Below are 12189 nucleotides of genomic sequence, written 5' to 3'. Positions count from 1 at the left end.
CCTGGCTCACATGGGTACAAATAACATAGGACCCATAGGATAACATTTTTAAAAGTTGTATAGGGTTTGTTGAACTGCTCCCCTCTCCATCTGAAAAGAATGTAGCAGAACTGGGAAGCATTCAAAGAATGGGAACAAATGTTGAAGATGTGGATCAGTTTCTTTAAAAGGAACAGCTAAGTATGTTGGGACTAAACTAAATAGACCAAAAGGTAGATAGAAATCAGTGAATACGGATTCGCTTTCTTACTCGGAAAAGGGCTAGAGGGCATTAAATGAATCAAGCAGATGATAGGTGCAAACTAAACAAGAGGTGTTTCTTCACACAACAGTGGTGAACTGTGGAGCTCTTGATCACAGCATGTTATGAAAGCTAGAAGTTTACAGAGCTCAAGGGGACAGGTTCAGGAAAGAACAAGGCACTGAAGGTCTCTAAACACATAGAAACCACCTCTGGCTTAGGAATTCTCTAAGCCTTAAATAACTGGAGACTTAGTAGGATGAGGAGAGAAGAAAGATCAGGGAAGTATAGAGCATTCCTGTATTAGCCTTGTTCTAACATGCTGCCCTACACGCATCTGCATTTTGCCACTGTCAGAGATAGGATGCTGGTCTAGATGGACCTTCTGACCAAGGATGTCTCCTCTTCAGCTCTAAAGACTGAGAGGGATACTGAAAGATAGGATGCTGGTCTAGATGGACCTTCTGACCAAGGATGTCTCCTCTTCAGCTCTAAAGACTGAGAGGGATACTGAAACACCCAGTTCTGAAAAACTGTATCTAATCTAAGTTTGTAGTTTAAGTGAGCTTTGGTGCAGGAAGAATGGCAAGTAACAAGTGCAATGCCAATTATTTTTAAAGTTCATGGAATAATTCTGCAGATTACTGCAGTGTAGCAGGTCTTTACTGAGAAGAATAGAATTGGTGGGCTTATGGATTAGTATATATTAGGGAAGAGGCAGCATGATCTTTGTGATGCGTGATTTCCCTTTAAAATTGTTTGCAAGCATATTGCACAATCATAATTGTGCACTTGGATTTTTAAGATCTTGAGAGCACATCACAGGCACTTAAATTAAGCTTTCATGGCTTACGAGGGAAGTTCCTCTTGAGGATGAGTAATTGGTTAAAAGGTAGAAAACAACAGGTAGAAAAAAATGGGCAGCTTTCACAGTGAAAGGAAGCTCCTAACTGGGATCACCATGTATTTGTTCAACATAGTCATTAATGATCTGAAAAAGAAGTTGAATGCTGAAGTGACAGAATTTGATGCTGATGGAAAATTTCTCAGGAGGATCAAATCTAAAACTTCTAGAAGAGTTGCAAAAGGATCTCACACTGTAGAACTATTAGGAGATCAAATAACATCTGGTGTTGATGAATATGAAGAAGTCGGCCTGGGGGGAAAATAACCTTAACTCCATGTGCAGTGATTGATTTTCAGTTAGATACTACTACTCAGGAACGAACCTGTGTGATCATTGCGTTCCTGAAAATGTTAACTCAAAGTTCATCAGTGATCAGAAAGGCAAACAGCATCCTAGAAAGTAAAAAAAGTTATTGAGAACACAGCCGAAAGCATCATCATGCTTTGTGTGTGCTTGTGTTTGGATACTGCATAAATTCCAGGTCAGCCCATCTCTAAAGGAGTATAGTAGAACTAGATGAGGACAAGGAAGGATGAGAAGAAATATCAAAGGTATAGAACTATTCTCATGCAGAGAATGGAGAGTTCATCTCTTAAATGAATTGGGGACATGATTATTTGGAGAGGGGAAAAGGAGGAAATACAATAGTCTGTAGAATTATGAATCGTTTAGAGATGATTAATAGTGAATTCACTAGCTCACGCAGTACAAGAATTGAGTCATCTTTTAGCATTTCCACCTGTTACTAGCCAAGTCAAAGAAGAGGTGTTGGGTGAGATAGACATTTTGATCTAATCTGTGTAACAGTTCATCTATTGTACTTGTTCTCAGCTGAAATTGAGTTAGCTCTCTGAGATTAACGGCAGTTCTTAAAGCAGTGATTCACGAACTTTGAATCAGCTCACAACTGTCAGCCGTCAGTTTCTTGCACCTACACTGATTTTTAATTGAGGACACTATAAAGATGATCATAAATTATATCCTGCTTATTTAATATGTTCCTGTGGACCTCTTACTGTATAAACCTCATGGATAATGTATTGGAGCCATGGGTGTAAAGCATTTGGCATTTTTCCAGTGTCACAAAAAACCTACTTTGGCAACTTCAGTGATCTTCTCTTTCTGAATCAGTCTTAGCAGCTGTTCCACATGGCTTCCTCAGATACATCAGTCATGTCTCCCCAGCTGCCTTGTTGCCTACAGTCTAAGATAGGGCCAGTGAGATAAATATTTGTTTGTTTCTCTCAAAAATCATACTGAAATTATTATAAGAAAATGACAAGCCTGTATGGCAGAAACCAGTAAAATGATATGACTTAAAATTTTCAGTTGCTTAAATAAGCACTTTTAACAAAGTAAAACCTGCTAGCAATTTGTGTTCAATACTGCACTTGGCAGGATAGGACAGCCAGGGCCAGAGTTCCACTTCTTTGTTACGTCTTCTATAACTTCATTATCTACTATATATATTTTAAAGAGGTGAATATGGTTTATTTTGTGATTCTGCTCTCCTAACACTTATTCACATTTATGCAGCTGCAGTTAAAGACACATTGCTGTGTTTATGTTATAACTAGTTTTGCAAAATGCTGGTTATCAAGACAATTTGGGTAACTGATCTCAGCATGCATTTCAGCCTTTCAGTCTATTGTATTTTTATATTTCATGCCCATATGACACAAAATACATATTCTTTTCTGGGTCAAAAAGACATACCTGTATGAATTTTCTTCATGCTAGGTAAAAGAGCTACCTCATGGATTATTACCACATTACTGTACTAAAAAAAATTCACATGGACTTCTGCCCCTTTAGGACATCACTGTCTTCATCAGTATTTATTGACCATAGCTGGAACTTGTGTTTTGCAGTCACCGTCACAACAAATTATGTGCAATCTCTTTCAAGTTATGAGATTACTGTTTATGCAACAACTACAATTACTGTGACTCAGAGAAAGAATGGTTACTTTCTCTTTGGTAACTGTGCTTCTTGGAGATGTGTTGTCCAAATACATCCCATGTTTTTACCTGCCTTTTTCATTATTGTGAATGCTTTTATAAGCTGTAATTTTTACTTCTAGTTCAGGGATTGATAGGCAACTGCAGATTCTTTGCCCTTTGGCATTCTGTAGCCTGCAACTTAGCATACGGGGGCAGAAGCAAAGCTTCAAAGTGTACTGAGTGTTTCTAACAGCATTCTTGCGCAGAGGCAGGGACTGTGTTTGGACAACACCACAATTTAAAAATCTACATTTATTGCAGATGAAGTGCCTCAAAAACGTAAAACATCAGAAGTACCTGTTCAGTCACTGTGATTTAATGTTTTTTTTTTAATAATGATAAAACAGCTGGAGTTTAAAAAAAAAAAAGGGGGGGGGAACAGAAAAAGGAAAAAGTCATTCTGTAGGAATTGAAAATTAAGCTATTTTAGGAATAAAATAGTGTTAACCTTTTACTCCTCTATGCAGTTCAGCACTAGATTGCAAAACCTTTTTTCCGTTCTTAGACTAGAGCTCTGCTCAGGAGATCTGAGGCATTTGGTGATAATGTTTATATTGTGAATAAAGCTATTCTAGAGATTGCAGAGGCCATTTTAATGCAGGATCTTGATACAAAACTTTGCAATATAATGATTAGAAGGTTTTAGACTCCATTTTATCTGTTTATCCAAATGATTTGAGTTTTAAATCTTACAAGATAAAATTTTCCTTAACTGCTTTTTTCTACTTAGTTTCCTGTTGTGGGGGGCTTTTGTGTCTCTAATGACTGTCCGCTATACCTTCTAACAAAACACCTGCCTGTCTACTTAGACTTCTCCCGAGCTTTCCTCCCCCCCCCCCCCCGGTGTATATTGAAAATAGTAATGAAATTATAAAATGGCTGGAGTTTCTTGCCATCAACTGATTTTTCTTTTCAAGTCCTGTTACTACCAAACAGAAATTAAAAAGTAAACAAAAAACAGGTTCACAGTAGTGTGAATTCTTCTCTGATACTGTTTTGGGTAGAAAACTCACTGAGATGATTATTCTTGACCTGTACAATTCTGCACGTGCTCTCAGTATTTTTACGTAAAATACGTGAGACCAAGCTTGAAGGCTGTAAGTTACATAATTAGAACTTAGCTAAAAGAGAAGGTATTAACACAAAAATAGCATCTTTGTGGTTATATTTTTAGATTAATTGTGTAGAACTTTTCATGTTAACCTTTTGGTCTTTTATCTCCCATACTTTGAATTTCTTCACAGAGGACAGTGAATTAAGAAGAACTTTGCAGTCTTTAGCCTGTGGTAAAGCACGAGTATTGATAAAAAATCCAAAGGGAAAGGATGTAGAAGATGGAGACAAATTCATGTTTAATGGTGATTTCAAGCATAAATTGTTTAGAATAAAAATCAATCAAATCCAGATGAAAGAAACAGTATGTATTTTACTATTTATTTTTTGCATTCATTCTGGTTAACTTGACTGTTTATCTGCATGTTCCACCTGAAGAGAGAGATTCTCTGCATTTCCAGCTGTAGCTTTTGCGTTTGGAAAAAGGAAAGAGATTTTTTTTTTTTTTTTAATATCTGTGGTAGTCAGAATGACCAGGGCTCACAGAGGCACTAAAGATTGTAAATCTTACTGAAATCAAAGCAATTTAGGTTCCTTCCTGCATTTATGCATCTAAAAGCCTGTATCTTAAACTGATACCATCTTGCAGATGTTTCAGTCCATCTTAGAAGTTTTCACGGTATGGATGAAGTGTTGGTACTGTATTAAATTTCATGGATCAAATGTTAAAATACCTTTTTTTTTCTTTTCTTTTCTTTTCTTTTTTTTAAGAATGTAAGAGGGTTACTAAAGTCAGGGTTAACCATGCTTTTGCAGTGGATGTTTTTGCTGGACTTGAATCCCAATTCTTGACATCAGCTGACATGTTTTAATTAACATTGAGTTGTTTCCGTTTTGCCTTTCCATATGCAAATCCCTAAAAGTCAAACTGGAGTTAAGCAGTTTTCTACAGAAGAATACTGTATTTGGGCTGCCAAATTCTTATATATTCTTTTAAAAATATTAAATGAGTTCTTAAGATTTTTTTTTAATAGAACATTGATTTAATATAAGATGTATGTGATTTTTTTTTTTTTTTCTTTCCATTATCCTTAGTTTTATCTTTGGCTTGCCCTAGCAGTATACTTCAGCATCTCTTATTTCTTGGTGTGCAGTGATGTGTATGTCTGTTTCTCTCAAAAACAGAGACGAATAAATGTGTTTTCTTTAATTGAAAAGATTAACTATAGAAATATTATTGATAAAAAATTAACATTTAAACGTGGTGTGTGGTTTTGTATTGTTCTTTAGGTCGAGGAACAGGTTAGCACAACTGAAAGAGTATTTCAAGATAGACAATATCAGATTGATGCTGCTATTGTACGAATAATGAAGATGAGAAAGACTCTTGGTCATAATCTCCTTGTTTCTGAATTGTATAATCAGCTGAAATTTCCAGTAAAGGTAACTGATTTTGGGTTTTTTTTCAAACAATCCTTAGAATTATCTAAAAATATGAGGTATTCTTTTCAGTTCCATGAGAGTAAGAAATGTGAAATATAACATCTGAATCAAATGTAAAGGTTCAGGTATTAAAATGAGCGCATTAACAGAAGTGAGACAGAGTATCAGTGTTTTTTTTATCAGGAACTTATAGTTAGATTTTTTTACATGGCGTATTTTCTTATGTAGTTTTTAGCAGTCCTGTTCTTTTAAATAAAATATACAATCTTACATTTGCATTTATATTGTTAACTGTTACTAATCTCATCTTTTCTTGTAGCCTGGAGACTTGAAAAAGAGGATTGAATCTCTCATTGACAGAGACTATATGGAGAGAGACAAAGACAACCCCAATCAGTATCACTATGTTGCATAACGGAGAGGAAGTCCTTTTATTAAAAAAAAAAAAAATCAAGAAAACAACAAAATCATCCAAATATATCTTCTGGATGCTGAATACCTATGCTGTTCCAGACTTTACTATTAGCAGATTTCAGGTTGATATATATTATTCAACCAGCTGCATGCACTGCTATGGAAGAGAAGCCAAATGATACATTAATTGGATCATCTTTGTCAAGACTCCTTAGTAATTTTAAATATCACATTTTTATTTCTTTTAGTTATTTCTTTTGTTCTTTAGGATTCTTGAAAATTTGTTTCTACAGTTTTGTTTAACAATGTCATTGAAATTGGATGGAAAAGTAAAATTACCTAAGTAAGAAATATTTCTGTGATAGATGCAAGTCTGGTTTATTCATGTGTGTGTTCCTGACTGCATCCATGGAGACCCTATATGCTGCATTCTTTAGCTACAGCGACAACTTGGGTAACTTTTTAAAAACCCTTAATTGAAGAACACTTATGTAGAAGCAGTGTTGTTGAAATACACTGAATTTTTGAAATTATGCACCGTGAATACTCTTTATCTCATATTCATTCAATTTTCTTTCAAATGATTATAAACTTCAGTCTGGTTTGGATAAATCAGGTTTTGAAGTGAGATCCTTGAAGTGCCAAGAGGACAACTGTGTTAATGTGTGTAGTGAGCTGTCTGATTATTTAGCTAAGATACTCATTCGTGGATTATTATTTTATTACTACTTTTACTGGCTTGGGTGGCAATTAAGATTTGAGTCAGAGGCCCTACCTCATTTTAGGGCAACTGGTTTTTATCACTGTTCATGTAATTGCCGTAAATTTAGTTTTGCCTTTAAAGTCACATACAGAGAAACTACTGTACAGTGTGCTCCACTTAATAAATAAATAAAAAGGATTTTTTTTTTAAAGACTTTTACAGTCTTGATGTTATGAAGGCATAGTTTTTGTCTTGAATGACTAAGGCTTTTGTGAGTACTTTGTTACATATTGTATATATGTAAGTTGATTTGAATTAAAGAATGGAAGACATTGTAGATCTGTTAGATAATTGTAATTATAAGGAAGATACTTTTGAGGTAATACTTACAAGCTGCTGCTTATTTTCAGGATTTGCATAATAGTGTGTTTCATTCTGATAAAGAGCTACCAAAGGAGTTTGATCATGGCATAATGAGAATTTAACTGAACAATATTTTCTTGAGAGATACCTTACTAAGTTTGTGTAACATGGGTTTCATGCATCAATTAAAAGGCCACCATCTCTTCTTAAAATAAGCATTGCTAAAAGTTGACATCTCATGAGTTTACGTATTAAAGTCCTTGTTTTGTCCTCTGATGTCATTAATTGTATTGCATTCTTTTGAATTATTTTTATTCCCTTTGTGTTTAGAAACTAAACATGTGTTTAGTTATTGTATTTAAAACATATTTAATATTGTAATTTAATGTAGACTTATTTTAATATTTGAATCTTCAGTTAATTCAAATAAAAACTTTGATGCATATTGAATATTAATTCCTTAGCCTTTGTGAGAATGTAGCACTTAAGTGTACTTATGCAGTGTGTTGTTTAGTGTTAATTATAACACTCACCTTGTAACCTACTTTCACTGCATATGAAAGCTAATCAGCTCCATCTCACTAGACTTTTAAAACAAAAAGAAGTATATGCCTCACAGAAGTATAATGGGCAGAGACTTTATCCACACAAAGCTGGCGGTAGTAGACACTAATTTGGTGGTATATATACAAAGAAGTGAACGTGTACTCTGTTCCCTTTCTGAACCCAAACTTCCTGGTTCAGGGGTTTTAACCAATATATTAAAAGCAATGGAGTTATTCTGAAGGTGATTTAAATGGTTCTGCCTTCTGAAGCACTGTTGATTGACTGATTAAAAGTGCTGAGATAGGCAATTTTTCTTAATTGCCATAGACTAGAACTTCTTGGCTGAATTACTCTGTCTGGTATACCAATTAAAAATAAGTTGTCACATGAGCAGTGGAAATAATGAAGCCTGTCTTTGTATGATGTATATGTCTGTTGTCCTATACTGTATTCCCCCTTTCTTGTTCCCCGCCCTGCAACTGCAATAACCTCAAGAAGCAGTGCTGCAGAGGGTTTTTCTCATTAGTTCTGCCTTTCTGTTAGTGGGAGCATGGGTTTGGTTCTCCTTTATCCACCTGCTGATTTCCACCCACTGCCTCACCCTTAAACTTACAGAGAATGTAACCATCTCTGAAGATTTTTTACTTCTCCAAATTGGTCTGAGAGTGGCCTCAGAGGTTCAAAAGCCATGGGCCATGTCATCATGTGATTCTCAGGCCCCCATTTTTAATCTGGCTTCCTCATATTCCTCCTCCTAGAATTTTGTATGTGCTAAACAAAGAGGTAAGCAGTTTAGAAGTAATATATTATTATTTAGTTTATCAGTCAGCATGGTAATCGCTATTTCATAGTAAAATAGCTGCACTTGATTGCTTTTTGATAGCTGATGACAGAATCTGGCTGAGCATCCTGTCCCAGTCAGTTGTTGGTTTGATGCTGGCTATTTGGTTCACTACATCCCTGGGTGTATTGTGCCTACAGGGTAAAGGTGCCTATAATTTTTCTGCTGGAAGATCACCTAATGTTGAAGATATCATGGTGTGGGAAAGTAATAGATTTCCTCTGCAGTGCATCCATATTGGGTAGAAAGAGTCTTGAAAAGTGCCTGAATCTTGGCAACACAACATCCTTGGAACAGATTGTGTGGCAACTTCTATGGAAGGACAAAGAAACAGAACCAGTCCAGGATACAGGTGTGGGACTCTTCTGAATCTTAGAAAAAGCTACTACCTTTTTGGTTTAATTTATTCAGACGTATATGCTTCATCTATTAAAAACAAACAAACAAAAAAATAACTTCCTAAATGTGATGCCCAGTCATCTAACTAAAGCTTCTTGAGGGAATCTGACTGACTGTGAACATGCAGGTTGGTGGCTGAGTGTTGTAGGGGTCTTCCTGAGTCCTGCAATTTAAGCTTTCCTTACCAACTACCAACAGTCTCCTTCCTGCCTGCTTCTTGTGTCTTGCTTTTCCTAGTTTTGTATTTTAGCTGCCACTGCAAGTCCTTTATTTGAACCTGAGTTTATCATCTAACTCCTTTGTCCTGCTTCAGATTCTTTCTTTGTTCTTCAAAATCTTTCTTTTTTTTTGTGCTACACATTTGAAAAAAAATATACACCTTTCAGGCAAATTTTTTTAGTGTATCAATTTTTTATGCATATAGACTTATCTGTACATTTATGAGCTTTGACAGTTGTGTTAGGGAGAGTGGATTCTACTATAATGTTGGTTATCTGTTCCTAGCAAGTCTCTTTGGACTCTTTGGAAAATAATTCTGTGAAGTCAGGTAACAGGCAGCAAAAGGCTAAAGGAAAAATGGATTAAATTCTTCCCTGGTAAAAATTCTCAACCTGTATGCTGTCTTACATACTGGTATTCTGCCTTAACTTTGCAGAACAGTGTGTGCTGGGTAACTTGTCTCCTATATCTCATGGGTATTTCCCATGATCTTCCCCATATGCAGCTGTTAAGCATCCATATCCATGCTCTTCAGTGCCAGAGATGTACCATGGTTAATCTGGAACTGTATTGGTGTTTGTTAGCCAGCAGCTCTGTGAAACAAAATGTGCTGGGCACAGACTACCTTTCCCTTCGTGGCAGCACTAACTTGGATCTTTGTGCTTTGTCTTTATACTAGTTTTTATGGTAGTAATATATATTTTTTAATTTTTGCTATCAAGTTTGATTTTTAGCCATCAAGTTATGGAGCAGTGAGGCTAATGGCCAACATGGTTGCACAAGACTCAATTCATTAGTAGAACAGGCTAACAATTACTACATTAATACTTTTACTGACAGTGACATAGAGATTACTATGCAGTCTCTACACCACTATAAAGGGCTTAATAAGCTAATTATTCACAGCATATAAGATCAACATCGTTCTCTGCTCATGACCTAATGTTCTTTACTTACTGATTTCATGCTATAATGTTGTTGCTTTATGCAACTTACAGATTGTTTTTAATTGGTGGTAATCCAAACATCAACATTTTCCAAATTATAGACTCCTACCAATTTTTTAGTAGAGGAGCAGACTACTGTATCCTCTCCATTTTGTTTCTTTCAAGTAGTCCACAGACCTCCCCCTACTCCCAGTGCAGGCTTCAAAAACAGTGATCGAAAAACTAGACCACAGTCCCACCTCCATTAACCTCAACTCCTCTGCAGATGACTCATTCAAACACTTGACCGGAGCTAATCATTACATCCTTTTTAAAGCTGAGTAACTTCTGCTTTTGGTAACACAGGGTGAGAATAAATGTACTGCAGGAAAAGGCAAACAATAACAAAACATTTCTGTCTCTAAAAATGCACAGATAAAAAGGCAGTATTAAGAAAGAAATGTCTGTTTATTGTAACAGTATCGAAAAAGACAGGCAGATCCACAGGCCACACTGAAGAGCTAATAATTTTCTTGAGGGTGTTTTGGGGAAATAGGAATAAGTGAACAGAGCCAAACACAAGGAAAAGGTCATCAAGTTTACAATACTTACAATTGTCTTTAGGTGCTGGTAATAATAGCTAAATTGCATTTCAATTTGGTTCTAAGTGAAAATGTAGAAGGGCAGCACAGGAGCATACAGGATTCTGTGTCAGAGTTGATTCCTCTAGAGAACAGCATAATGAGCAGAGGAATGATGTGGGAGCCAGTATGAGTAAGCAGAAACACCCTGTTATTGGCACACTTTCTAACAGTACTAAAAATAGGATTTCAGTAGTAAAGTAAATACTTCTGAGGTATATACTTTCTGAGAGAAAGTATATCCTTAGCAGCTTAGATAAGAAAGAGAATTGAATTACAAAGGATCAAATGTCCTGGGCTCTGTATCTCCTTTACTGTGTTAACATCTGGCAATTTTGATATTGACAAACTTCACCTTTTCTAGTTTTCTCAAAAAAGTGGTTTCTTAAAATTCTTGTATATAAAAATATCAAACAACATCAAAAGCTATTTTACATAGCTTTAGCCATGCAACTTTTTCCCCATACAACCACAGTTTTACCCATATGGCCGCAACTCATTAGCAGTCCCTCTTTTAGCTTGAAAAAGATACACGGATTATATATATGCACATGTATACACAGAAGCATCATTTCAGAGGTAACTGAGACTATTCAACTTCTGGTGATTTTATACAGCTAGGACTGGTTTTAATCTATGCAAAATGACTATACTCACCTTCGACTGTCTTTATACTCAGTGGCAAGAAGCTTATTCTGGAAGAAATTCAGAATTTAGGTAGGTTTAACTGCTAACCAAAGGTGCCTCTCGCCCTTCTCTAACACCCTCCTCCCTCTTTAACCCAGGGACACCTGGACTGACTGCATTCCCCTCTTGGGAACCACAGCTAAATGCCTAAAATTAGGTACAGTGAAGCTGGGCCTTGACAGTTCTTCAGTTTTCATTTGTCAATTTTTATCAGGCGAGTTACAGAAAGAAGTCTTCAGGCAGTTTGCAGAAAGTCCCCAAGCCACCAAGCGCCCATTTCCCCACGTCCGTGCTGCGGGTGACGACTGAGCAGGCTGCCCGTGCTGGGGCCGGTAGTGCGTGGCACAGCCTGGCCAGGCCGCGGGGCACAGCCGGGGGAAGCCGCAGCTGCCGCAGGGAGAGCCCTGAGGGCACCAGCGAGGCCCCGAGCGGCCAGGGCCCATCGCTGGGGCTGGCGTGTGCAATGCACGTGGGGTTGAACCATGTGAGCGGGTATTGCACAGGTGAATGCACCTATAGGTACAATCACATGCAGTAACCGTGCACCTGTCTCTGCGGACAGGGGTGTCTATATCAGAGAGCTCTAAGCAAACGTACACATACATGCCATGTATCATAGTACAGACACACACATGCTACGCATATACTATACACACTGTATGCATTATACACACGTTTGTGTGCACATCATAGTACACACACATATACACATTAAATATACTACACTCAACGCATTATATACATATGCTTCTGTGCATACATCTAGGTATATACACTGTCCCGCGTGCTTACACCTATGCACC

At 36.8% G+C, this 12189-nt stretch overlaps 1 protein-coding gene across 2 annotated transcripts in view; it reads left to right on the top strand.

Moving 5' to 3' along the window:
• CUL4A (cullin 4A) overlaps nucleotides 1-7403 on the top strand; it is a 44510-nt gene extending 37107 nt beyond the window's left edge. For both annotated transcript variants that reach the window (XM_067295670.1, XM_067295674.1), the window contains 3 exons: nucleotides 4396-4568; nucleotides 5495-5647; nucleotides 5967-7403. In XM_067295670.1, the coding sequence (XP_067151771.1) occupies nucleotides 4396-4568; nucleotides 5495-5647; nucleotides 5967-6062 (422 nt within the window). In that variant the 3' untranslated portion in view covers nucleotides 6063-7403. The remainder of the gene's footprint in view (nucleotides 1-4395; nucleotides 4569-5494; nucleotides 5648-5966) is intronic.
• The last annotated feature ends 4786 nt before the right edge of the window (nucleotides 7404-12189 follow it).

This window comes from Apteryx mantelli, chromosome 1, assembly GCF_036417845.1.
Source record: "Apteryx mantelli isolate bAptMan1 chromosome 1, bAptMan1.hap1, whole genome shotgun sequence".
NCBI classification, from domain to species: Eukaryota; Metazoa; Chordata; class Aves; order Apterygiformes; family Apterygidae; genus Apteryx; species Apteryx mantelli.
This window is presented reverse-complemented; position numbering and strand designations above follow the sequence as displayed.